Raw genomic sequence first — 27607 nt, 5'->3', positions numbered from 1 at the left:
CCCCCAGTGGCGTCCCCTCCCCCTCCCTGGGCCTCCCCACCAGGTGGCTGCCCTCCATGCCGCCCGCCCTCCCTCCGCCTGTCAACTCACGGATACACAAACAGACAAACAGAGGAGTGTGGAAACGCAGGTGGTGGTCGAGAGCCACACTCCGAAAAATCACAAGGTCACCCTGGAGAGAGGGAGAAGGAAATAAAGGTGGAGAAGAGAGAGAGAGGGGAGGGGGGGGGGGGGAGGGGAGGCAGGAACATATTAAAGATCACACAAATTACATGTTGAATATATAAACAGAGCTACGGCTCCACAAATATGGGAAGTTAAAAGCTGATATCGACACTTTTGAAGTTTCTCCTCTGTGATGCTATTCAGTCATTCCTGAAAATTACAATGGCCTGTGTATATATATATATATATATATGTATATATGCTGTTAGGTAATATGTGTCAATGTTATATTGTGTATGCAGAGAATATAGTCTCCGTTTTGGTCCCCATATGTTCTCTATTGGTTTTCTTTGTGTTTTTATTTTATTTTTTGTATACACCGCTTACTATGTACTTATTTTACTTCCTCTTTACTTTCTTAATTTGTACTATCTTATCTTATCTGCATGTATCAACCCAAAGTGGTAGACGTCCTTCAAGAAAGGAAACAAACCGGAATTTAAAAATCTCCACATGGTATTTATTTCTCTAGAACATGAAATATTGTTGTCTAAACAAAGCAACAGTCAAAGTAAATCACTTCTGTGTTGGTGTGAGTTAATCATTGCTGGGAAACGTAGACAAACAACCCCCAAAGGTGTCATCACATTTCAGTGCCGATGCGTGTGCACCTCCCACATCAAACCGGTGAGAAGAGATAAAACGTACATTCAAATAACCGAAACTGTTCAAACGGTGCGTTTTTGTGTTCATGTGGGATCCCAGCGGTGAAACCCCGATTGAGAAAAAAAGGTTGTGTTCTCCTTGAAATACAACTGAAGCAGCAGTTAAGAAGTCATGAAAGAAAACTAAATCTAGCTAAAGGCCCCGGCTGGGTTTTTAAATCTCTGAGGACTGAGTGCAGTTTTAGCTGATCAGGCAGAGCATTTCACCAAAAAGCTCCTTCACATGTAGTTTGAAGGCTGTTTGCTGAGGAGCAGACGTGCTGAACGGTGAGTGCACATAGAAGCTCAGCCTTACTGGACTTGCAAGCAGACGTTTTGCATACTATCTAACCTTCTCCTCATCAGGCAGCAGCGTTGTGCTCCTTCCACCTTTGATACTGAACATAAACATAATATTCTTTCAATGAACTTTAGCAAATGAACCAAACCGGCTGAGCAATTTAACATCCTTCAGCTGTCCAAAACAAGTCGGGCAGAACGTTATGAAATGTACTCCGACCTGCATGTGCTGCCCTGTGACGATACGTTCACAGCGTTTTCACAACTTGGAGCGATCCATTCCCAATACTCTCGTCCATAAACTACCATTTGGATGTGAATAAGAGATCTCTTTGAGGCCAGTTGGGACGGAGCAACAATTTATACATAAAATACCAATCCAAACATATGTTAAACTTCTTTGACATCTATAGAATCTTCAGGTTTCTACCCCCCCCAAAAAAAAAAGGTTTTTCAATATAGCCATATGTGACGGTCTGATGAATTGAACCGCATCAGATTTTGTGAAGATGTTTGCATGTCATCTGCATAGAAACAGAATTCCACTCATTACCTTCTGAAAAGGCGCCTACAAGACTAAGAAAATGACATTAACATAAGGTTGACATCCAGAATGTATCATTGTAAGCCTCATAAACACATTTAACCCTTAAATTGTGCTTTAAATTAAAGATGAGCTTAGATCATTACCGTAAAGATGCACAGTTTTGTATTTAAATCAGCTTATATGTTAACACGTGTGTACACACTCACCATCCTGCAGCTGTGTGTTGGCTGGACAGGCTCACATCTGATTAGAGTAGGAGGTGGGCTGCTGCTGCTGCTCATAGCCCTGGCTGTATCCTCCTTCCTCAGTGTAGCCTCCCTGCTGGCCGTATTCGGGCTGGTAGCCGCCCTGGGAGCCGGCGTAGGGGTCCTGCTGAGCGTAGCCTCCCTGGGCAAAGGAATCGGGGGCGGGCTGCTTTTCCTGGGATGCCACGTATGTTCCGGAGAAGGCGGCCATCCAGCCGGTCTCCTTGAACACAAACCACAGGTTTCCTATCCACAGGATCAGGTTGATGAAGCCGAATGCCTGCGGAGCAGAGAGGGGGTTTGGAGATATGACTTCAGATATGTCTCACATCAACTCTTTGTGTAGGTTGGTCGGGGGAAACCTACCACAGAGGTGTTGAGGCCGGAGACCTTGGGGTCGTAGACTTCGCGGCAGCGAGTCTCCGGTTCGTCACAGGCCGAGACGAGAGTGATGACCCTCTCCGGGTCGGTGGCTGTCTTCACATCTGACAGGCCTTTAGCCCAAGCGCATGAGGACACCAGCCACATGAAGGCAAATACCGCGGACACGATGAAGTCCTGGGGATCAGCAAGACAATGTTCACTTTAACCACCAACAGCAACAACTAGATATTAATGGTTACAACAGGTTGCAGGACTTCAACTCAAACTCACAATCTGGGCCCCCTTGCAGTTTTCGCGGTACTTCTCCAGTACGAAACAGTATACAGAGAGCGCTGCCATAGTGTAGAGAAAGGAGAAGACACCGATGGTGACAAAGAACTCAGCGGAGGAGGAGTAGTCCCCGACCAGGAAGAGACGCTCGGGGTTCCCTCCCTTACAGGTGGGGGCATCAAAGTAAACCTGATGGAGCCTGAGAACGGCAACACAAAAGACGGAGACGTGAGAAGATGCAAGAAGAGCTCAGAGCAATGAAAGGTGATACAGATCTCAGATGTGAAACAACTTCTGAGGAGTGCCTGAGAGGTTTCTCTCGTTGTGTACGTTTTTGTAAAATATGATTCATGCATAACAAAATACTGCTGAAGACAGTATTTCAAAGGAGTAGATTGAAATTGTGGGAATTATACGTTAGATGAGAAGATCAATACCGCTCTGTCAGCCAATCAACGCAAGCTTAGCTTAGCATAAAGAAAACAGGGGAAAACATGCCTTATATTTATTTAAATTTGTATAATCGTTATGTTATACAATTAAAGTAATCTTAAAAGCTTTATTTAAAATGAGATCTCTCTTGAACATACCAATTGGCATCACCATCAACAAGATGAATTTGCTCCTGAGATTTGGATAGTTGTGCATTTTATATAGAATGTGTGTCCATATTTCTACCACAGTGGTGACTTGTGAGGTGAGATGTACCTGAACGGATATTCAAATTCTACTTCTATTCCTAGGTCACTCTCCGACCGGTTTTTACACTCCACGCTCATCTTGAACATGCCAGAGTAGCTGCCACATGTCGAGAAGGCGAAGATGGCAAAGATCTGCGGGAGAAAGGAGGAAGGAAAAACACTCGGTGAAAAAAAAACACACACACACACACACACACACACACCCACACACACACACACACCCAATACACAGAGCGATCATTTTAAATGTCCTGTGACAAAAACAGGCGACGGCTCCATTTAAATTTAACACCCAGAGCTGCAGACTGCGACGTCTCAAGCCGACCGACGCTCCACCAATCACAGCGAGCTGCTGAAAGAAAAATGCACACGGAGTGCAAATCAATGCAGCGTTATCACCAGGCTGCGCCTGTTGCCATGGCTACCATCACAATTGGTTTTCAGTGGACGTTCCCCTCGTAGTAGATTGTGGTACAACAGTGATTCGTGCATTCGTTCGGGGGGTGGGGGTGGGGGGTGTCTGTGACTTCAGGTGCACACAGCTCGGTGTAGCTCTTCAGCTCACACACACACACACACACTCACACACACACACACACACACACACACACACACACACACACACACACACGCACACACGCACAGCAGATTAGACGAGACTATTTTTAACCACACCCTCCCTGCACTGCCAGCCAGATCCGATTGGACGGGAAATCCAGTTATTAATCTGACTGAGGTGCGCTACCATCTGTCACCAAGTACTCAACAACAAGCTACTGTAAAGCCAGCCACAACACACACACACACACACACACACACACACACACACACACACACACACACACACAGAAAGCCACACCCCAACACGTGAGCTTGAATACAACACGTACACACACACACACACACACACACAGGCGCGTCTTGTACTACGGTCTACCTGCTGCAGGCATCAACACACTAAACTATTTACAGTAATCTTTTGGCGAATGTGAGTCGAGGGCTCGTTTGTTGGATTTACACACCGACGGCCTAAAGCGAGCCTCGTTGTGATCACTTCACTCGTCCTCCTCTGTTCCTGCAGGTTTTCATTTCCTCGCGTCCTCTCCCAACACCTCGAACGCCTTAGTAGGAGATTACTTAACAGGTTTTAAAACCGATGCAACGGACTGTGTACGTGATGAAACTGGCAGCTTGTGTGTGTGAGAGGAGGGAGAGGAAGGACACTGCTGATAAACAACACGGTTTATTTTACATCTCAGGCGAAGAAAAGAAAAAAAATGCCATCTGGACTGCAAAGAAAATCCAAAGTAAATCACGGATAATTCTGCACTTTTATTACTCTTGCATATATGAGGAATATTTGAGCCTCGTTACATTTCTGAACCAGGAAATGCATCACGAACACTGACTTATGTCGGCGTCCGTTCACGTATTATTCTCCATGTCATGTTTGTGGACAGTCGGTTGAAAAAAAACACAAAACACAAGAATGGACTGTGATGCTGCAGCAGCCGTGCAATTAATCAATACCATAATACGCAGTGTCGGCACAATCCCTCACAAAGTGCACATTTGATCCTCAACAATATCATATGTCATCCATTTTGTTTTGTTTAGCATCACAGACGTTTGGCACGACGGTGGCTATTTTTAATTTTTAAAAGGCCTAAAGGTCTTAGAGCTCAGTGTCCATCTTCCATTATCCCCTTGAGACGGTTAGAGGTTAGGATTTCATGAGCGGGATCAATATGGAGACCGGCAACGTTTTGTGGCCCAGCCGTCTTCTCCTTTAGAGATATTTTGGCGATCAGCCAATCAGCACTAAACACTGAGGCTGATGGGAATGTATGAGATAGCTCTGCAGGTATTTGATCATAAGCATATTATTGGACGATTTGAACCTGATAAAGGCATTTGTTGAGAAATGTTTTCACCAAAGACGGTCGACCCGACAGACATCTCCAAATCCCAATGAAGAGTTGTACTTTTATGGTGAAAGCTGAGTGGAAGCGATCGGGGGAAGGAAGGAAGAGGGACAGCCAGAAAGAGAGAAGAAATGGTGGCACACTGAGCGTTGGTGCCATGGTAACACTATTGGCAGCTTCACACACACACAGCGAGGAGGCAGAGGCTGGTTCCTGCCCCTCCTGGTATGCTGGACGCCTGTCAGCTCTTCTGTGCTGAGAAGATACACGAGCGATCTGGCGGCTGCTTTCTCCACACTGCCCGTCTATTTTTCTCTGTTAAAAACCGATCCACAGCTCAATAAAAGCACTAACTTCATTTAATATCAGGAAAGGAACAAAAATCCATTAACAAAACATTAGATATGGATTTTTTTTTTATTTTTCAAAGACTCCTTGTTCTGCAGTATTTATCTGTGGCATTAGCGGATATATCTGCTATAAACTATAGGGCAGGCCAGTGATCAATATTCTGCGATATTATTTGAGGCAAAATGATTAAATTATTTCCCTTTTCATATGCAACTAAAATGTGGAAACCTCCCCTTGTAGGACGGTAAGCAGCTCCTTCCATATCGCCATAACACAGAAATAAACAGTGTGAGCTTTCACCAGAGGCCCTGGAGTAATAATAACCACAAAGTGTCTGAGCAGCAAAATCCCCCCGAGCTACAGCAAAAACCAACGGCCTTTATAACACATCGGGGACTACAGCAAAGTGAATCATGCTCTCACAAACAGCCTTTTTTATGAGTCAGAAAGGGAAAATGGCATGCGGATGAAATTCAGCGCAGCAGTGGCGGGCCTGTAGCCGGCGTGAAGCAGGAGGCTGTCTGCGTGACGCTCCGCGGTGGAGCTCCACATCGGCTTTATTAGGGAACGCAATGTCTTCCAACATCCATCAAATCTAGGCTTTGTCAGCACAATTCCCCAGAGAGAGAGAGGGAGAGAGAGAGAGAGAGAGAGAGAGAGAGAGAGAGAGAGAGAGAGAGAGAGAGAGAGAGAGAGAGGGAGGGAGGGTTTGTTGGGATGGGAAGAGCATCATGAGTCACACAACGCTGTTTAAATCTCACACAATTTCAACATCAAACTTGGACAAAATCTAAAAAAAAAAAAATCTTTCACTGGTCTCAACCAATCCTTTCCATTTCCAATGACTCATCTCTCTCATTCAAATATGAATTCATATGAATATGAACACCACTGACAATTTAAAAAAAAAAAAAAGAGAAGCATATCAGCACATACTGACTGCAGAGAAAAAAATCCCAAAAAGGTTTGATTTCATCGCTGCCTGATTCCAGTGAGAGAGGGGGAGGCTCCAATCCGCCCTCCTTAAAAAAAACAACCCACTGTGCTGCTGGTTGTGTTTGCCCATATTAATCCAGAAGGAGCAGCAGCTCCTCCTCCAGCCTGACGCTGTGGCACGCAGGCCTCGCTGACAGATGATTCGCGGGCCCTGGCCTCCTGAGCGGGGCCTCCTGATTGGTGGTTGGCTCGCTGTGACCCAGGGAGGCAGTGATGAGGTGCTGGCACACTCACGCAGCTCCAGGGAAGGACTACGGAGTCATGCAGCTCTCGCCGCTCTCCGGCATATCTGCAGAGGCCGCCGCAGCCCGAGCTGCTCTGGCACGCACGCTTTCATCCGGGGTCGCGTTAAGTGGGTTCACATACTGAGGATCGGGGGGTGGAGCTAGCCATTATGGGGACGCATGCACATTTAAGGGCATCTACCCTCCCCAAATCAATCCAAGTGTGTCAATAAATTACAGTGAATGCACATATTTAATGAGGGCGGTGGAGCTAATTAAAACGATTAGGTCTGCAAGTAATGTTTATCTAATAAACCAAAAGCCTATTACTTACTCATAAACCATAGGAAGAAATGCCAGCCTGACCTCCCCATATAGCTTGTTTTGCATGTAAAAAATAAATCAAATATGTTCTGCTTTCTATCATATAATTAAAGCATCAGATCCTCACATATGAGGAGCCAGAAGAAGAGGAAGTTGGGGTATCTAAAATGATGAACTGATGGTCAAAAATAGTTGCAGCTCCAGAAATAATTGTGCTCACCGTGTTCCTAAATGCAAAATGGTTGCCGTATCACCCAGAACCACAAACCACGACCGGTCAGAACCAGTTCGTAACAGCGCATCAGGGGTTTAACGTAACACATCATAAGACGAGACACGTTTTTTATCGAGGCCCTCGCTTGGCTGCGGGGCCTGTGTGGGTAATTAGCACCACTATTCCCACCACTGTGGTGCCCCAGCTGTAGAGACGGAGAGAGAGGAAAAACTGCAATAGAGAGGCACCACTTTAAACCCTGCAGCCTCTTCAGTATTGTTCTATTCTATGAGAACGTCTGTGAGACAAAACCCTTAACGTCTGATCTTCTAAATGGGTCTGTAACTGCTCATGATTAGAACAAATGTTCATTTATTAATCTGCTCATTATTTTTCTCATTTAATCGATGGATCCTTTTGGATTTAATATGTCAGAGAATAGTGAAAAAAATGTACCATCACGATTTAGTGGAGCCCAAGCTGATGGCATCATATTGGTTGCTTTAATGCGACCCAACGGACCAAAACACCAAAAGATAATCAGCTTAGGATCGTATAAAAAAACAACAAAGAAAAGCAGCAAATCCTCACTCTGAAGCTGGACTCAGGGAGTGTTTGGCATTTTTTGCTTAAAAGACGATGATGTTGATCACCTCATACATTTTTCGAATTAGCTGTGGGATTATGTACAATGTGTTTGAATGGAACGATCAAAAAAGAAACTTTGAAATTTGCACAAATCCGTTATGCTGCCCTCTTCAGATGAGCTAACAGACGAACAGCTTTCTGGCTCCATCGTCTGGTGGAGGAGACTGAACCCATGGAGGTAATGAACGGCTCTGGTATGCAGAGGTCACGTCCTCCGAGAAGGATCTGACAAATTGTCACTATATCCCTCAGTGCACTGACGTTGTGTTACTACAACACTGACGTAACGCGCGTGACTCCCGCTCAGCGTCACATTATCGGCATACAAGAGACGCCTCCATACCAAGCTCGTTATTTGAATACATTCAGTGATCATCAGACGTGAACCCGGTGGAGTTACGGTGCTGTTTCCAGAGCAACGTTAAACCCTCGTGAGAGAGGGTTCAACTGTGAACCTTTTTTTTTTTTTTTTTTTTTTTAAGTGTAGTATCACATCCATTATTAAGCCCCACGCAGCTTTATGACCTCTGTGTCACAGAAGGTCACAAATCTGTCAGTTATGGTCGTGACAACGTTATTTATTGCAAACAATACAAGCTTCAAGGGGTTTATAAGGGGTTTATAATATTCCAGTTTTTTTTTTTTTTTATTAAAATGGGAAATATTCATGCGTTGGTCATATTTGATGCCAATAAATAAAGAAGTGAAACTTACCCATTGTAGAATTTTGATAAATCCCAGCGGTTGTTTGAGTACAGTGAACTGCCCTTGGGCCACCAACTGCCAAAACAGAAGATAAAAATCACCAATGAGCAGGTTATTGTAGTTCCTGTTACATTTCCACACTAGCTCTTGTGGTGTGAAACCGTGTGTTTTTGATGATGATATGATGCTGATTAAAAAATGTGAACCTGACTACCTCCAGTCTCATATTGACCAAAGGCCCGGTCTACTTGCTGGCGCCTGCACTTGTTAATAATACAGCAAATTATCTCCTCTATAAAGCGACTCAATGGTCACAGCTGGCATCTTTGTGGGCCTTTATGGGACGCTGTCAAACTACAATACAGTCATTTTAATATCGTCGGTGTGCGTGTGGGTGTGCGCGTGTGGGTGTGCGCGTGTACGTGTGAGCTCCTGCCAGCATTACAATCACACTAAAGCTGATTAACCGACTGTTTTCCTCTATGCTCTCTCGCTGCACACTACACAGCAGCCTTTTTTTTCCCTCCTTATTATAATTATTAATGTGTGAGGAAAAATCTGCAATTGACAACAAAAAAAAAACAGGGAGGAGGAAGCATTTGTGCGCAGGTGAATGCGACACCGCAAAGAAGGCGGCGTGTCCCTGTGTGCATCAATAAATGGCCGCACTGGAAATAAGCAGCAGCGGTGTGTGTGTTTTTTTTCCCTCTCTCTGTCTGTCTGTCTGTCTGTCTGTCTGTCGGGCTCCGGGGCTACTTTCACCCTCATTGTTTCTCTCCACATCCATATTAAACGGATGACGCACGCACTGACAAAGCGACAGCCCGAATCGTCGCTCGTTTTCTCGGGGAAAGCCTCGTCGGTTTTGTCACAAACCGCACGGCTCTGTGAGAGATGAGCCGTTCGAGATGCAGGAGACCGCCGTCCTCCTCCTCCTCCTCCTCCTCCTCCTCCTGCTCCGTGTCGGGGCCTACTGCGGCTATCCGAACTCACGGAGGGCCCCCGGAGATGAATCCTGTTTGTTATCTTAGCAACAGCAGGCTAATTGAGAACGCGCGCGCGGTCTTAAATCAATTAGCCGAATCCCCGGAGATGATATAGGCTACACCATCTCCTTCCTTTCGCTGAAATGTCACTGCCGCACAAACCTCTGGATATCCTACACACATTTTTTTTATTTTTTTTATTTGGAGGGGGGGGGGGGGGTCTGTCAGCGGGCCGCTCCATCACATAGACTGCAGCATCAAGGATGGGAAAATGTCCAATTACATCTCGCTCTGTCGTGCCTTTACATCGCTGCGATACATATATAGATATATTTTAAGGTGAATGCATAAATCACAATTTCGACTCGAAGGTAATCGCAGCGCTGCATTAACACCCTAAGGTCGGCGCATCTGACGGCAAAAAAACCACATCGTAATTTGAGCGCACGACAAAGGAATAACGAGGCAAACAGAAATAATATAATCTAGCGAAGAAAACAACAGTAAAACATGAGATTTCCCCCCCGAAAGCCTTACCTGATTCACAACGTCCATCTTGGCCGCTTACTCGCTGATAAGAGGATCAGAGGGGCGGAGGGAGGGAGGCGTCTCATCCGGAACAGCCCAGGGGAGGAAGACGCCCAGGAGGAAGAGCCGGGCTGCGTCACGATCTGGGGCGAGGACGAGCGAAGCGTCGTGACGTCAGAGGAATCAAGTGGAGGCGGAGTGAAGAGGAGCCGAGCCGTCTGTCCAATCGCAGCGGCGCTTTATTCTAAAGGCTTTGCTGGAGATGGAGCCCCGGGCTTCCAACGCAGAGAGAGGAGCCGCACGGACCGCGTTCACGCTTTAGTGGACAGAAGGAGGGATGTAAAGGGGAAATAAAAAGGTCGGCGAAGGTTCCCGAACTGCTGCGGGACATTAACGGGCAACTCCACACCATCAAATGTCAGGTGTTTATAGAGGAAGAAGGCAAACCTCATTCTGCGCATAAGTTGGGGAGAGTTCAGGTTTTCTGAATTAATGCACTATAAAGATCAACAACAGACACATGGATGGCTGTTTGGCATGCTTCTTTTTTTACCTAAAGGGGGGAAGTGAAACCCAGATGTTGTCCATCTGCCGGTCCATTAATGGCTCATTATGTAAGTCAGTCTTTTGTATTTTTGTTGTGGGTTTCAACCTAATAATAGCACAGCTACAGTGTTATTACTGCACAAGGAATAATACCTGAAACAAAAAAATAACATAAAACTTACATTTGAGAAAACGTATTGCTTTATTCATGGTCACAAAAATCTCAAACTTTTGAGTTTTCATTAGAGGATATTCAATATCGAGTATATTTAAATATATCTCTAAAATAGTGAATGCTGTCGGACACTCACATATCCATTATTTGTGTAATATTTTATTGATCTACTCGTTTAATATCTTCTATTTTTATAGTTTATTTATGAGTGTAACATGAGGACAATTCAAGTACAGTACAAAATGAGAATACAATGCAAAAAAAAATAAATGTCATAATAATGCTTAGAGCCACATTTTCCGTCACGTTCAGCAGACTTTTGCAAAACACTGCAGTCAAAGTGTTCATAGGAATAGTTGTTGAGTCCTGCCACATACTGACATGGGGGTTGAAAATCAGTGTGTGTGTGTGTGTGATTATGTGTGTGTGTGTGTGTTTTGGCATTTAAAAATAAAAATACTTCTTACCAGCACACCATATTACCTTAAGTTGACACATTTTTTATCACCTCCTTCTTACACTCGTCCACTTTTTTCCCCCTCCAGACCAAATTTAAACACACTTTTTTCGTTTTTCTCTCTCCACAAACTTCACAACTCACTTTCTCTCACAGTTCTTTGAGTTTTGCTGATCTCAGTAAGAAATCACGCAGTTCATTTCATCGGCCAGCTCCTCCTCAAAGCGAGAAATGGACTGACTGGCTCCGCGAGCGATGAGGTCAGCGGCCGCGCTCTCCATGTCGTCCATACTCATGTGACAGGCTTCAGCGATCTCCCGCTTTGCAAAGTTCACAAACTTCGAGTCCCTGGCGTAGACACCCAGACCCTCGGAGATCAGGATCTGATATTAACAAGAAAGGAAAAGAAAGCAGAGGAAAAATGATGTAAGACGGGGATTACGTCTTTAAACACTCATTCATTCTCTGTAACACGCAAACATAAACCTGCACGTCTATCTGATTATCATCACCACCAATGCACATTTTATCAGCTGAAAGAGTCACTTACCCTAATTGAAAAGCAAAATGTAGCATCATTATTTATTTCTTTAATCAATTATAAAAAGTGCAGTCACGGCAAATTGACTTGAATTTACAGCACATTTTAGCAAAGTAAAGGATTAAATTACTAAGAATTTGTCTCATCTGGGCATCAATATATAAGCTTCAAATTATATCAGCATTTTAATAAATCAATATTGTCTTTTTAGTGCTAATGTTAGGCCGATTATGTCATATTTTCCTTCCTTGGATTAATACAATACAGTATTTGCAGTTAACAGTTTATCAGATCATGCATATCCAGTTACATGATGTTTCATTAAAAACTATAGTTAGGTTCCCATATAAAAGGAATACAGGTTTTGCTGTAATCACTCATACTGGACATTTAGAGATGCTTTCCTAAAGTGCATCAAAAAAAAGTTGGTTTAAGAACAAAACTTCGGAGATTGTTTTAAGGGAGACTTGAAATATTGTGAATCTCTCCTTCCTTATTGAAAATAACATGAAATCGAACTGCTAGGAGCCTCAAAGTAAATCCAAACAGCATATATGTTCATCAATCTTACATCCTGGTTGCTATATTATAACTCACCGACTCGACCAGACTGTCTGCGCTGCCTCGGTCTAAGAAGCCCTGGCTGACCGGTGGCATCCTCATGCTGGTGAAGGTCCTGGTCTGACCGGGGTACCAGCCGGGTGACCGGCTTCCGACGGGGAGGCTGGCGGAGCCGTCGCTCCACAGCGGCTGGCTGTTGCCGGTGGCTTCGTCCACCAGGATCATGGGAGTGTAGAGGAGCTTGCCCCGGCGTCCCGAGGGGGCGATTATTCCCGGGAGAGGTGTGGTGCCAGCTGCCGTCGAGTTCATCCAGGAGGCGGATGACATGGAGGACACGCTGCTGGGCCGGGAGTCCAGGCTGTGCTGGGTCTGGTACGAGAGAGCAGGATGAGGCATACAGACATTTAGAGTGTGTGTGTGTGTGTGTGTGTGTGTGTGTGTGTGTGTGTGTGTGACATGTCTTACCTGTAGTCGGGATCTGGATGGGGATGCGTTCTCACGGTAGGATCCTGGGATGGGGAGGTTGTCCACGCTGCTCTGCGGCCTCAGACACTGTAAGTTAAAGGATGGCTTCCGACCTGAAACGGGATGCAGGGCAGAGTGAGGATGACCATGATACTGTAACAGTATCAGCATCGTGGGATTAGACCACTAGAGGGCCTCAGGGCAAGAATGAGCTGGCCCTGTGACCCTAACTGTGAAAAATGTAGTTAAAAGGCAAATGTATGTACTATATAAATCTTAAAATATATAAAGGGGTGTATTCAAATTTAATCAGGGTGTTAATTGCTCTTCAAGGACTTCATAATTTTAGTTGATATCCTGGTTTAGGGGTTTAAATCTACAAACTACCACAAACCAACACAATGAAAGTCTGGGGCATAGTTAATATATATCAAAATATTAAAATTACACACAATTAAATCACCAATATTGCCCCCTGATAACGAAGGAAAAAGTAAATGTATGTTTTTCACCTTTCGGTATGGGAGGAAGCAGCCGTTTCCTGGTGAACTGCGAAACATTCTCATTGTAGCCATTGAACGTACTTCCGTTTCCGCTGCCGTTCAGCGTACTTCCGTTTCCGCTGCCGTTCAGCGTACTTCCGTTTCCGCTGCCGTTCAGCGTACTTCCGTTACCATTGGTGTAAATGACGCTGCCGTCGTCGGCCGCGTACCCGTTCCCATTGTATCCGTTTGTGACGTAGGGAGTGGGGCTAGCAGTGACACTCATGTTGTTGGCATCGTAGACGCCGCTGTCGAAGCCATTGGCGTCGGGAGTATCGTACAGTATCTCCCCGATGCTGCCATTCCTCTCCAGGCTCTGTCCATTGTAGCCCGACTCGGTTGGTGCAGGAGAGACGGCCTCTGGATACACGTACCTGGAACATTGTGCACAATATGCATATTCGCATTTCTTTCGCGAGTTTGATGAAAATATTGATACGTGTCAATGTTTTGTTTGTTTGTTACCTGTCTACTGATGCCGGACTTGCAGCGTTCGCCTCAATGCAATAAACCTGCTCATCAGCGGTTGTATAAACGGTCGTATCAATGGATGCAGCCACTGGTTCTTCAACTACAACCTGCACTATCTCCGGGGGCGGAGCAGGAGGAGAAGTAGGAGGAGGAGCAGGAGGAGGAGCAGGAGGAGAAGTAGGAGGAGGAGGAGGCGGAGACAACTCCCTGACGGGTTCCACCCTGAACAGGAGAGGAAACAACTCATGATGCCATTCTAAAAAGACATCTACAGTCCCAATGTGTGGATTTACATATAATGCAGTAAACATGATACAAGATGAGAGAAACACACCTGATGGGCAGGGGTTCGGACATCACAGGCTGCTCTGTTACCACGCTGACTCCCGCCAGCTCTGATCCTGGTCTCTGGTGCTCCTGCAGACCCGTCACCTGCTTGGTGATCACTTCTTCGCTGGCTGCCTTGGAATCCTGCTCCATGAGCATGGTTATCTGCTCCACCAGCCTGTTTAGGGGCGGCATCGGTGTGCTGGCGCGCGTGTTGTTCACCGAGGTTCCCGGCTCGCTGGGTTCGAATATCTCATCGCCGGTCATCTCTCCGTCGGCGGCCTCCTCTTCCTCCAGGTCACAGGCCATCGCCAGACGCATCTCCGGGGCCAGGTCCTGCAGCGTCCGCAGCCCGAGCTAAAAACACACAAATATACACATTAGCATACAGATTTTTGGAGTGGATTGAGCTATTACGTGGGAAAAAAACACATGCTTTTATATGTGTGAAGGGGATCTTTAAAGTCTGATTTCAAAAGGAGCAGTGTGTAGGATTTAGTGGCATCTAGTGGCCAGGTTGCAGATTGCATGGAGCTGAATACCCCCTCCCTTTCCAAGCGTGTCAAAGAGCTACGGTAGAAACACCGCCCCCTATGTAGATATGAAGGGCTCATTCTAAGCTAACAAATAAGGTGAGTAGACACTAAATCATGAATATTACACTCCATTTCTTCCAATAAATCCCCCCCAAATTCCTTCAAACTGGTCCCTGAGGTCACCTGCAGAGAAGCCGCCCTGTCCTTCCTTTTGGATTTCCTCTCCCTCTCCTTTCTCTTGCGGAACTTTTTGAAATAGTCCTGAATCAAGAAGCTGGCATAGAACTTCCCACAAGTCACCTCATCACCTGGGGAGGAGGAAAAAAATCATCAAAGTCTATGTATTCATGTGCATTAATGCGAGTCCCTAAAGGCAAAAGTTGAATTTAATACTTGAAGCGATTTCACAGGTTTTTTCTGGCAGGTTTGTGAATTTCTTGTCGTACCTCTAGGGGGCGGTATGACTTCATCAATGAGCTTGGGCTTGGTCCGCTTCCAGAGCTTCTTAATGATCACCTTCAGCTCTTCGTTCTGTTGGTCGATGGGGCCTAAGGGGGAAACAGTGAAACAAACCTGTAAGAAGCACCGAGCGAGGTGGACTCATACAAGCACAGCATGCACGAGTTTCTGTCTATCAATATAAAATGCATGAGGTCAAACCTTCCGTCTTGATCTTGAGTGAGGTTCGCACGAGAGCAAACAGAGTAGCGCTGAAGGTGACTGTCCCGTCGCCGTGCAGCGGGACGTTCATAGCAACCAGTCTCTGAGAGGACGAGGCACAAGGAGTCAGAACTTTCTATCCATTCCTCGCAATCAAGCGTGCGGCGCTCGGATCCGGGCGTCGACTCACCTTGCAAGCGACTCGATGAGGACACAGTTTTCCAAAACCGAGGGGTGGTTGGATCCTCCGCAGCATCGTCACCACGTCGATGTGTTTTATGCGACCGCTGCGAGAAGAAGAGGGAACAAGACATTAACTGACGAGGTAGGAAACAAGCAAGAAGAGCGGACGGCGAAAAGAGAAACCAGTCTTACGTGGCCTCTGGATCGTAGTCGGACCAGACCCTCTTGAACTCGTCCAGGTGGTGGGTACCCAGCACAGTCCAGTCTCGCGTCAGGTATTCAAAGTTATCCATGATGACGGCAATGAACAGGTTGATAATCTGGATTGAGAGGAGCACAGAAACATCACACTATACTATACTTATAAGACTTGATAACTGATTTAATCATTAGAAAAGTTTGATTTTTGATTGTCAAAGTTTACACACGAAGACCCTTTCAAACTATTTCAAATATTAATGGGTGATGACTATAACATACCCTTAAAAACATCTGTGATTAAAAGACTGTACCAATTTAAATGAATGTGCTTTCAGGCACATTCATATCAATGAGTCAGTAAACATTAATCTTCTTGGAAATGGGAACATTTTGCACCAATGTTTAGTTGTTAGTCTCTAAATAAAAACAGCAGCACAAGGGGCGGTCTGTTTAAGTTGCCAAGGAGGGTCCCTAAAGGTCAAAGACCACACACAGGCTGATGGATGTCAGCTGTCCACGAGAGAGGGAGCCGATGAAGGAATGTGAGACACACATGAGGCTGACGGACATGAACCTGGACGCTGTAGGTCGTAAATCTGGCTTCAAGGAAACAAGAAAAGAGCTGAGACGGACAAAACGGTCGACCCCGAAGGTGGAGATGAAGGTCAGAGACGGTCTGAAATTGACATTTTAAATGACACGTATTGCATTAAGTGTGTAATGTCTTGTCGCAGAAACGTTATAACTGGATGATAACTGGTCTTTACGAATCTAGGATATTATAATCGCACACTGATTTTTAGACTCCATGCAAATGTTCTTTTTAGATGTGTGTGGGAACTTGGTGGAGCTGGTTTATACTGGTCTATACTACAATTAAACAGCCAGTGTTTTGAATTCAAGGGGCATCCATCGTCAGAAATGGAATAGAACATAATAACCTACATGTTTTCACAGCTATGTTCTATTTAAATAGGGTGTCCACATGCTTAGCACAGGGGAGAAGTTCCAGTGTGTTGCAGTGTGCAACTTCACCACCAGATGTCGCCAAATCCTACACACTGGACCTTTAAGATCCTAGTTACCATTTAGAATCAGATGCTATTATTAGATGGCTCTGATGATGATTTTAAGCAGGTAATCTGCCTCTTACTTCTGGAGTAAACTGGAAGTAAGAGGCTCCATTTTCATTTGCAAGACTTCAGAGGAGATCTCCTGCTCTCGCTCGGTCTCATGATCAACCTGCTTAATTTCTTAAAATAGCATCGTGAGGTCACGGAGATGTTAGCAAAAATGTTTGCACTCCTTTTAAAATTGGGATTTTTCGCCTCTGCTGTCTGGATTAACAAAATCCACGGATGTGTGAGTTCTCTGAAGAGCTGGGAATCGGAGGAGACAGGGTTCGCATTTTTAAAAACACAACACAATCCTCTCTGCGCTCATTTGACCTGCAAAACACAAGTCTGAAATACTTTTACAAACATTCAATTTGGAGGCAGGAAGCCGTATGACGTTTAAATCAAAGAGGGAAAGTGTTTCACCTCAAATGCTCTGAGAGCTCAGCGATTTAACAGAAGGCAGCGTCGCTCACCAGGTAAGCACAGAGCATGAAGAAGCTGATGAAGTAGATGTAGGACAAGTTGCTGCCGCAGGTGAACTCTTCGCCGGGCTCAGTGTCGGATTCTGGGTCGCAGCGTCTACCGGGCAGAGCTGCCAGCATAATCTCCTGCCACTGCTCTCCGGTGGCACACCTGGGAGGACGCAGGCACAGGGCGGCGTTTTCATTCGGACCTCTGCGTACACGCTAACAGCTTTTAAACCTTGTGGACATATTGTGCTTTTGGCAGCAAATGTATGCAAGTTATATTTTTATAAAAACTTTGAAAACTCTTCTTTTCTGGCTTCACCTGAAGAGCACCAGAACAGCCATGAAGAACGTCTGGAAGTTGCAGTTCCTGTTGATATGTGTGTCGTCATCGATGGCCACTTTCCCAAAGGTCTAAAAAAGAGAGAAGAGTGAGGAACAAACAGCTGAACCGGAGGGTCAATGTGACTAATAACACACAGAAACAGTCAATTAATTCAATCACTTGAGATGAGAGACTCTCACCTGCATGCCAATCACAGCGTAGATGAAAAAGATCATTGCGATGAGCAGACCGACATAAGGCAGGGCCTGAGCGGGGAAAAAAGTCAAAGGCACGATCACCAAAAAAGTAGATAAAATACTGTTATGGATCCACTTTGTGTTGTGAATATATTCGCTGACCTGGAGCGACTTGACAAACGTCCAGAGGAGCGTTCGGATGCCTTCTCCTTTGCTGAGAAGTTTCACCAACCGCAAGACTCGGAATAAACGGAAGAATGTGATGGACACCTTTCCGCTCTCTCCTTTACCCTAGAACGAAGAAACAAAGAACAAAAACATCTAAATATAGATGCTTGAGCATGCGGTATCTCCGAGTGTAAATCCAAATAAAAGAGGCTGTGCTCTTACCTCGCCGTGGCCGCCTCCTCCCTGAATTCATATGGTGATCCACAACAGGTAGAGATGCCATGTGAGAGGCAGGAAGGGTTCAAGCATATTTTAATTTAAATGTATGATTATTTCGTTTATTTATTCTGTTCAATCATATAAAACATTGTCACCTTTCAATACATTTTATCCAAAGGATGTGAGTCGGTAAGAACTACTTTATATGGTAGAAAAAGGGCTCCTTTCTGTTGGTTAATGTTATAATGTGTTCTTAAAATGTGTGTGTTGAACAATTGGTGTTGCTAATGTTGTAGCACATGTAGCTTGTTACAGTTCCTTAACAGTCAAATAGAGGTAACGAATGGATCTTGATTAACAAGCTTTATTAAATGTATTCTGCTTTTAGAGAAACATAACAGAAGAGAGTGCAGCTACATGCTTTCTCACCAATGATACTCAAATTTTATGAGATTTGTTTGACTTTATTTTTTTCACAGAACGTTGGAAATGTGTTCTTTCGTCAGCTCGTGCAACAAACTTACGCTCAACTCCGAGACGGCGATATCCAACACGCTCCCCACGACAATCAAAGCGTCAAATGAATTCCACGGGTCGATGAAGTAGTGCTGCAAAAGGAAAGAACAAACAAAGTCAGGGTCGGAAAACGGACGAGCGTAGACGACCGAACGTTCCTGAGAGACTCACGTGAGCCCGAAGAGCCAGCAGCTTGATGATCATCTCGATGGTGAAAACCACGGTGAAGATCATGTTGAGGATGTCCATGACGGAGGTGAATAGTTTGGACTGCTCGTAATGCTGCGAGAGAAGCAACAGGACGCACAACGTTACAGCACAACCGGAACAAGTCGATATTTCTTCCTGTACTTCATGACAGTTGTGTGAAAAGGCACCTGAACAGCCAGCGTGAGGGTGTTTCCCAGAATCAGCACGAACATGATGTATTCAAACTGGCTGGAGTTGATTATTTTCCAGAATTTGAGCTGCGACGGGTTTTTAGGGATGTAAATCTTTATAGGCTGAGCTTTCAGAGCGTAGTACACACACTGGCGCTGGACAGAGGAGAGCATGAACGTTACTCACTTTGAAAACTCTATCACACATGAATAATTATTTAATTCAAAATGTCTTGGGAAAACCAACTGACTTGATTTTTGTTGAGCTCGCAGTTTTTGAATTCAGCCTCTCCTTGCTCTCGGAACGTGATGATGACGAAACCCACGAATATGTTCATCATGAAGAAGGCGATGATGATGATGTAAATGATGAAAAAGATGGAGATCTCTACTCGGTAGTTGTAAATGGGCCCTCGGTTGATGGCGTTTGCGTCCACGGACCGATAGAGGAGCCTTTATTACAAAAGAAACACAGCAGTGAGGACACATTTCACAGCGTGAAACGTTGGTTTAAGTTATAGGTAAATGATATAGAGCTGAAAGGGTTAAGAGGGTGATTTCATTATTGTCTACAAATTGCATTAAAACACAAAGAATAACAATGATTTCAAAAGTATTGTCTGTGAAGCCAAAACCTGATACATCTTATTCATCTGTGACATACAGTGTTTCTCAAACAGGATGCTTTGGAGTATGGCAATTTAAAAAAAATGTTATTTAACAAAAAAAATATAACTCATGCATACTTAAAAAAAAACATATTATAATAAATTAAAAAAAATGTAAATGTAAAAAACAATTAACCACAATTAATATTCAATATTCCTATTTTCGATGTCAAATGCCACAACAAACTGGTTAACAGGAACACTATAAAGAGTTTGAGAATTACTGTTATGGAGCGGAAACGATTAAAAACACGTTTATTTTGAAGAAATCCCACACTATCACGAGCACACGTATAAATCCGCAGCACAAAATAGTGCCTAACAAATCCACTGTTTGGTAATGTATTTTAAGAAGGACTTACTAATAACAACGCCAGCTGTATGATTTGCGTTCCAAACAGAGTCACTACTCACTGTGGCCAGCCTTCAAACGTTGACACGGTGAATAACGCCAGCATGCCCATCAGCACGTTGTCAAAGTTGAAATCGCTGTTTTCCCAAATCCTCTCTCTCACCATGGGGTGGTTCATATCCCCGTCTTTATAGACCACAAACGTTCCCCTGAAATCAAACAGATGTTTATGGACATGTGACCGCGAGTTAAGAGGTTTTCAAGTTATGTCAAACAGGGTCTACGGGATCAAATAACATAATCATTAAGGGATCAAGTTTTTCCTTGCTTCGTCTGAGGTGTCAGGCTTTGAAACCCCCCCGGTGTTGAGAAATGAAGAAAACAAAACCTACCTGCACTCCACAGGAGTGTGTTTGGCTTCATCTGTGCAGCTGTAGAATCTGCCCTGTAACATTAAACACAGGACATTTTAATCAAACACACTCGCTGGACAAATCAGGGGTAAAATACTCACTAGATCACACCTGTACAATCTAGTGCAGTCCAATAGAAAACCTCTTCAAGAAGATGCTTCTCAGTTTTGATCCTACACATGTGCGAACACCAGGGGGCAGAATACGTCTAGGAATATAATACAGTCCAGTACGACACCGACACTAACTACCACCTCGATGCCCAACCCTGGAATCAGCAGCTCTATATGACTTTCTATGAAATTGAACGTGGGACTTTGTGGCAGAACGGTTGTATTGGATTGCATTAGACTGCTCAAGTGTACCTAATGACGCGGCCGACAGCGTGGAAGCGTACCTTGAAGAGCTGCACTCCGATGCAGGCAAACATGAACTGAAGGAGCGTCGTGACAATCAGGATGTTGCCGATGGTGCGGATCGCCACAAACACACACTGCACCACGTTCTGCGAAACAAAACAACAGACACCCGTTAGCAACACACACCGAACAATACTTCATTAATATGCAATTAGAATATAACGAATACAGAAAGATAAACAGAGAAGAGCAGTTCACCTTTAGTCCCTTGGCTCGGTTAATGGCTCGAAGAGGCCTGAGCACTCGCAGCACTCGGAGGATCTTGACTACGGAGATTGCACTTGAACTGGGAGAAATAACGCAAACGATTTAGAGTCAAGAAGACAGAAAACAAAACTGCTCATAAAAGATAAGAAATGTATCAGATTTGGCTGGGAAATAGCATGTTTTATACATGGGGACAGCGTAACCCCTCACTCTCTGCTTCGACACCGTACAACACATTGATTTCCTGTCAGACTTCGAGTGTGTGCAGTTCGTGTTTGACTCACTGGAGAAAGAAAGAGGTGAGCGACACGCCGACGACCAGCAGGTCGAGGAGGTTGAAAGCATTTCTGCAGAAGGAGCCGGTGTGCAGGAAAGCCCCGTAGACTGTCACCTAGCGAGGGAGGGAGGAAGCAAAAAGTCAGATGTCGCTCACCGCACCGTCACCCTCTCGTGTGTTGCTACTGGCAACCGTTACCTTTAGTACGATCTCCACTGTGAAGACCGAAGTGAAAACGTAATCTGCATAACCGAGCACCTGAGGAGGAGAAAACCTAGGATTAGCATTCAATCTGGTCGCGTCCCCGTATGAGGCTCTGATGTTTTCACCCTTACTATGTTCCTGAATGAGTGGGATTTGATGGGATCCTCGGCAGCGAGGGAAATGCTGCTGAGGATGATGAAGATGAGGATCAAGTTGGTGAAGTAGGGGTGATGGATGAGGTTGTGGCAGGCGACTCGCAAACTGAGGACGGGCGAGGAATGAGAAGAAAAGTGGATTCTTTTAGCCATCTTGGTGTTAAGGCATAGAGAGTGACGTATTGTTATGGGAGCATGGTGGTGCATGATCTCAAAATTACCAGTTTTTCTTTCCAAGAATGAAGAAGGAGCTTCCGTCGGGGATCGGGACGATCTTCTCTTTGGGCCCTGAGAACTCAGGCTTTAACGGGGCGACTCCTACAAGGAAATACAGAGAAAGAAATGTTTATGTGTTTAATCAGCACGTCTGCTGTTTCTGCGGGGCCGGATGTCCGTCGGACTCACCCTCCAGCCCCTCGATGGCCCTCAGCTCCTCGTTTTCCTGCCAGTCGTCCTCGTCGTTCTACACACGAGACAAAAGATCAGCTGTTTGGCATTTTAAAAAGAAGTGAAGTGAAATACGGTGCAGGAAAAGATCAAAAAGATTCTCCACCCCAGCATCTTCATCCTCTTTCTCTTCATCCTCATCCCACTCTTCATCCTCTTCCTTTTTCTCCCTGGAAAATATAAACTATTTAGCTAAGGGGGGGATTGTTTTTTGTATTTTCCATAATGTGGTGATCAGTGGAAGTTCAGCAGGAAATAGAAGGATGAGTCAGTTGCAAACGCGTCTGCTACCACCTCTCACTATCACCTCTTCTGATGTCAGACTTACTCGACTTGTTTCTTCCCGCTGCCTCCTGCCAAGTTGTCCACAGCGATAGCCAAGAAGACATTGAGCAGGATGTCTGATCACAAAGTTAAGGAATCCAATTTGTTCCATCCGGAATTAAAGATCAATCATTTCATTCGGAGACCTCGACTCGTCTGTAAGCGCACACACACCGGGGAAAGGATACAGTTACCGCAGACGAAGAGGATGACGAAGTAAATGCACACCACCATGTTGGGGAAGATCGGCCCTCCGTACGCCATGATGCCGTCGTACATCACTGCGTTCCAGTCCTCTCCAGTGAGGATCTGCAAAAGACGAGCAGTTCGTACCACAACACAAACACTAAGAGGAGCTGGTGACAACAGGGGAGATGCTGAGGAGATATAGTTCACCTGGAAACAAGTGAGCAGAGCCTGAGGGAAGGAGTCAAAAGTACTCCTCTTCATCTGAGTCTCATCAAAGTTGAATTTGCCTCCGAACAACTGCATGCCCAGCAAGGCGAAGATGATGAGGAAGAGGAAGAGCAGGAGTAGAAGGGAGCAGATAGCTTTCATGGAGTTGAGCAGCGAGTTGACCAATTCGGACAAAGCAGCCCAGTGCCTGGAAGCAACAACAGTCAGGAGTTGAATGCATTTAGAAGACTGAGGGTCGGATGGAAAAGCTCCAGCTGTTTTACCACCGCCGGTCTCTGACGCTACCTACCGAGTCATCTTGAAAATCCTGAGCAGTCGGATGCAGCGCAGCACGGAGATGCCGATGGGCGGGATGACCTCGAACTCCACGAGCAGCGTCTCCAGGATGCCGCCGCACACCACGAAGCAGTCGAAGCGGTTGAACAGCGCCATGAAATAGATCTGCAGGCCAAAGGCGTACATCTTCATCAGCATCTCCAGGGTGAACAGCAGCAGCAGGACCTTGTTGGCTCGCTCTGAGGGGACAAACGGAGACGCGGAGTCACGTTCTGTGGAACCCAAGCGCAGCCTCGGTTAGTTCATTTAAAGGACTGATTCTCACCTTGCATTTCCGTGAGCCACTTCGGCTGTCCGTAGTGCTCGGAGGCGCTGGCCACTGTGTTGAGAAACACCAGCAGAAGCACCAACCAGTAGAAGTTGGTGGTCTTGACAGCAACACGGCAGTTTTTCCTCATCGTGTGATTCAGCTGGCACAACTGGTCACTAAAAAAAACACAAAAACAGTACAAAGGTGTTAGAAAACAAACTCAATTCATAAGGAGTGCTTTTGAATTTTCATTTCCTCTCCTTACCAGAAGCTGTTGGCCATCATTTTTGCCCTGAGAAAACAAGAAAATGTGCAAATCATGAATCGACTTAATCAACGCCAGCGATGAATCAAAACGATGGGTTGCTATTAAACTGTCTCACATGAGAGAAGCACAGAAGCCATTGTCGTCATCGAGGTATGCTATATCATCATCCGAGTCGGACTCTGTTAAACACAACGACCCGTTAGAGACAATCACGTGAGAGAAGCACCGTATCAGACGGAGACGGCCGACGTACCTCCGCCGTCCTCGCTGTGTTTGTACCAGCCGAACTTCTTCATCATCTTTTTCTTTGCGATCGCAGCACCTTCAACGACAAACGGAGGTTTTGTGTCAACATCGAGCTACAAACTGAGTTTCGGTTTGCTGATGTAAACGTGTGTGAAAACTAACGTTTGTTTCCTTCTTCGTCCACGTCCTCGGCCTCTATGAGCCAGTCCATGTAGCCGATCATGTCCTCCTCCATCTGCTTGCTCTCCTGAGCTTTCTGCAGCTCGCCACGCGCCACGGCCTTTTCTCTCTCCTTGGAGAACTCTCTGTGACCAGACACAAACGCACGGGATTCACTTTGTGTTTCTGATAACACACATTCAAATCCACGGAAATGCTGCAGCGACCTACCCGCTCAACACACCCAATACGAGATTGATGATGAAGAAGGATCCAAAGATGACCAGAGACACGAAGTAGACCCAGGGAATCTCAAAGCCAATGGCATCGTTCATCTGTGCGGAGGAGAGGCAGATACACAGACATCAGGTGAGTATACAGTTACAGTTACAGTGTGTGTGTGTGTGTGTGTGTGTGTGTGTGTGTGTGTGTGTGTGTGTGTGTGTGTGTGTGTGTGTGTGTGTGTGTGTACCCAGTAGAGAACATCCGTCCAACCCTCCATGGTGATGCACTGGAACACTGTCAGCATGGCGAAGAAAACGTTGTCAAAGTTTGTGATGCCGCCGTTGGGGCCCTCCCACTTTCCCCTGCAGTCGCTCCCGTTCCCGACGCAAAAGCGCCCGCTGCCGGCAAACGCGCAAGGTGTCGGGTCATCTTCCACCATGAGACCTGGAGCAGAGAACAGCACTGAAACCCAAACGTCTGTGAAATAGGCACCTTTATATGGAAGTTACCGCTTCGGACCGTGCAGACCTGTGGCGCTGGAGTAGCACGTCTTGTGCATCCTGCCGATGAAGAGCTCCAAGCCGATGATGGCGTAGATGATGATGACGAACATGACCAGCATGCCGATGTGCAGGAGGGGGACCATGGCTTTCATGATGGAGTTCAACACAATTTGTAAACCTGACAAAGGCAAAACACACACTTGGGATGAAGCGGAGGGAAAAACAGGCAAGAAAGACATTCAGACGAACTGATAGAAAGATGAAACGCACTCGGCACTCCGGAGACGAGCCGGAGCGGTCGCAGCACCCTGAACGCCCTGAGAGCTTTGACATCCAGGCCTCCGGGTTTTCCTGCAGCGTGATGGGCCTCTCCGGGCTTATGGTCCGTCATGCCCTCTGCTATTACACTGAACAACCTGCACACAGACACACACACGTTAGGGCGTCAGTGATTCAGGACATTTGCAGACGCAGAGCATCACCAGCGTACCCGACAATGACGATAACGAAATCCAGCAAGTTCCATCCGCTGCGTATGTAGGCGCTGGGGTGCATGACTAAGCCGTAGGCGAGGATTTTGGTGAAGGTCTCGATGGTGAAGATGACGAGGAAGACGTACTCCACTTGTTCCTGGGAACAAATGAAAAAGGCAACGTATAAATGTCTGGCAAAATTGGAAAGACCTTTTCAGCGAGTGCGTTTGAGAGGGAAATGTATGAAGGAGCGTTGCAGAAAATGTCAAAGTGAAATCAAGACATTTAGAAACGGATTTCTCTTCTGTCACATACAGCGATAAGTGGCATTAACTGACTTCTTTTTCCACGCGTCTTTAAAAAAAGGCACGCGTGTTATCATTAAAGGCTGACTGCGCTGGCTTCCTAACCTCTTAACCCACTGCCGAACACATGCTTAAGCCCGCGGATCTCTTTCCTGTAACCTTCAGCTTAATGCTTCTAATCACTGCTACCACTGTCACTGGGCTTTTACAGCCGGCTGACGCAATCACCTCGGCAGAATGTGCTTTTAATGCGAGACGAGTGGAATTCACACAGAAAAAAGTCAGTTACATTCAACCTAAAGTGTTTGGAAAAAGATTTTAAGTGTGAATCACTGAAGGGAGGTGTATGTTAAACTGTCAGCTTACCTCCTTTGTGCAATCCAATAAAGGGATCTATTAACATCCATCCTGCTGCAACCGTGCGTGTCCCTGCTCCCCCTTTTTAATAAAACAACCTCAACTCTAACTCAAACATTTGTATGGCTTTTACCTTCTGCAAACTTCCATCAATGCGTGCATATATGCAAATATTTAAAGCTGTTTTTGGGTCACATTGGCTCGTGTTTTCAATATAAGATCAACAGGCTTGTTTTCAGTTTCTAATTTGTGGGGAAAAATAAAGGGAGAGACAAAGGGGGAAGAAGGAGAGATGAAGCATATGGCTGGTGTTTAAGGCAGTCATGATCCCTGACAGGGTCACCTTAACAAGGTCACACCTTTACCGTCCAACAGGACACGACTATCATCTTCAAAATACCAACTGACACCTGTCAGAAACTGTTTTTCCTGTCTATCAGCGTCCTCAAAGGACGCGAGACAGAATTCATCCCTCACACGAGATGCTCTCCCTGAGAGTGGAGCCTCGGAAACGGGACGGAAAAGAAGCTCAGACACACTCCACGTAGACATAGCTCACCTTGACAGCTTCATTCAATCCCCTTAAAGGGATCAAAGTGCTGTCCTCAACTTTTTTTATACTTTCAGTTTCCAAGGAGCACGACTTCAGTGATCTGATGAAGAACGCCCTGCGTGATCAAACAGCGGCGTCTGTTTGAAGTTCATATTTCCTGTGATATTCTCTGTCGAAGGTCTGCTCTATGTATCTATTTTCTCGCTATGTGCGACTGCATCATCATTATGTGATATATGCTGGTCCGTCATGTTGTGTGTTCTATTTATTTAAATATGGGAATGATGGAAGACGCTATTGGATTAAGACTGGAAACGCCTGCAGGACATCATTTCTTCTTTGTTATGTCGGAAGGATAAATCCTGATGTATTCTGTGAGCTTTGTTGTTTATAACATGTCATTTTTTGCTCACTTTGTAATAATGTGGTCATTAAATCAGCCCATGCATCTCTTCCATGACATTTAGCAGCACCTTGTTTTATTATCTTTCTGAATATCAAGCTCCAACGCGCCGTGGACTTTTAATATGAGTGAAAGCATCTAGTTGAGTCGGCTGTAAACTCACCAGCTGGTGATTGGTAGCGTTGGAGTCATCGTCAGGGTACGGCTTGGTGACCCCCATGGCCACGCAGTTGGCAAAGATGGCAAGCAGAATGAAAATATCAAAGGGCTTGGAGAGTACAGTTAAGGAAACAGACCTCGTGAATGTACAATACACACAACTGCATGATAAAACATCCTTTGCAGGACTGCATAAACATGACTAGACCACTGTG

The 27607-nt window shown here is 45.5% G+C and overlaps 2 protein-coding genes across 2 annotated transcripts; both read right to left on the bottom strand.

The window, feature by feature from the left end:
• Nucleotides 1-43: 43 nt before the first annotated feature.
• Nucleotides 44-10372, bottom strand: sypb (synaptophysin b). The gene is made up of 7 exons (XM_084015720.1): nucleotides 10227-10372; nucleotides 8713-8778; nucleotides 3324-3448; nucleotides 2616-2814; nucleotides 2328-2519; nucleotides 1923-2241; nucleotides 44-172 (listed from the first exon to the last, which is right to left on the bottom strand). The coding sequence occupies exons 1-6, from the start codon at nucleotides 10242-10244 to the stop codon at nucleotides 1954-1956; spliced, it is 888 nt and encodes a 295-aa protein (XP_083871846.1). The 5' UTR covers nucleotides 10245-10372; the 3' UTR covers nucleotides 44-172; nucleotides 1923-1953.
• Nucleotides 10373-10966: 594 nt separating this feature from the next.
• cacna1fa (calcium channel, voltage-dependent, L type, alpha 1F subunit a) lies at nucleotides 10967-27498 on the bottom strand. The gene is made up of 45 exons (XM_084014505.1): nucleotides 27397-27498; nucleotides 25633-25772; nucleotides 25413-25558; nucleotides 25168-25320; nucleotides 24887-25083; nucleotides 24646-24749; nucleotides 24418-24560; nucleotides 24263-24331; nucleotides 24125-24188; nucleotides 24007-24033; nucleotides 23757-23917; nucleotides 23445-23670; nucleotides 23135-23342; nucleotides 22927-23047; nucleotides 22743-22815; nucleotides 22521-22584; nucleotides 22373-22430; nucleotides 22189-22285; nucleotides 21944-22073; nucleotides 21807-21866; nucleotides 21616-21722; nucleotides 21323-21410; nucleotides 21103-21210; nucleotides 20685-20737; nucleotides 20355-20501; nucleotides 19524-19725; nucleotides 19270-19428; nucleotides 19064-19174; nucleotides 18901-18984; nucleotides 18380-18400; nucleotides 18152-18280; nucleotides 17993-18058; nucleotides 17790-17881; nucleotides 17474-17633; nucleotides 15874-16001; nucleotides 15689-15785; nucleotides 15499-15601; nucleotides 15285-15386; nucleotides 15022-15146; nucleotides 14310-14659; nucleotides 13970-14197; nucleotides 13475-13878; nucleotides 12963-13075; nucleotides 12534-12866; nucleotides 10967-11778 (listed from the first exon to the last, which is right to left on the bottom strand). The coding sequence occupies exons 1-45, from the start codon at nucleotides 27451-27453 to the stop codon at nucleotides 11572-11574; spliced, it is 6015 nt and encodes a 2004-aa protein (XP_083870631.1). The 5' UTR covers nucleotides 27454-27498; the 3' UTR covers nucleotides 10967-11571.
• Nucleotides 27499-27607: the final 109 nt, after the last annotated feature.

The sequence above is a fragment of the Eutrigla gurnardus genome (assembly GCF_963514095.1).
Source record: "Eutrigla gurnardus genome assembly, chromosome: 8".
NCBI classification, from domain to species: Eukaryota; Metazoa; Chordata; class Actinopteri; order Perciformes; family Triglidae; genus Eutrigla; species Eutrigla gurnardus.
The sequence above is the reverse complement of the archived record's forward strand: the minus strand, read 5'-3'. Positions and strand labels throughout refer to the sequence as shown.

Coding starts and splice junctions, on each gene's coding strand:
- sypb (XM_084015720.1), bottom strand. Junction 2,815..3,323: donor GAATTTGAATATCCGTTCAG/GTACATCTCACC, acceptor TGCCGTTCTCAG/GCTCCATCAGGTTTACTTTG. Junction 2,520..2,615: donor ACTGCAAGGGGGCCCAGATT/GTGAGTTTGAGT, acceptor GCTGATCCCCAG/GACTTCATCGTGTCCGCGGT.
- cacna1fa (XM_084014505.1), bottom strand. CDS start 27,453: ATGGGGGTCACCAAGCCGTACCCTGACGATGACTCCAACGCTACCAAT. Junction 21,723..21,806: donor CAGTGGAGATCGTACTAAAG/GTAACGGTTGCC, acceptor CTCCCTCGCTAG/GTGACAGTCTACGGGGCTTT. Junction 17,634..17,789: donor GCTGTTCTGGTGCTCTTCAG/GTGAAGCCAGAA, acceptor GCGTCCTCCCAG/GTGTGCCACCGGAGAGCAGT.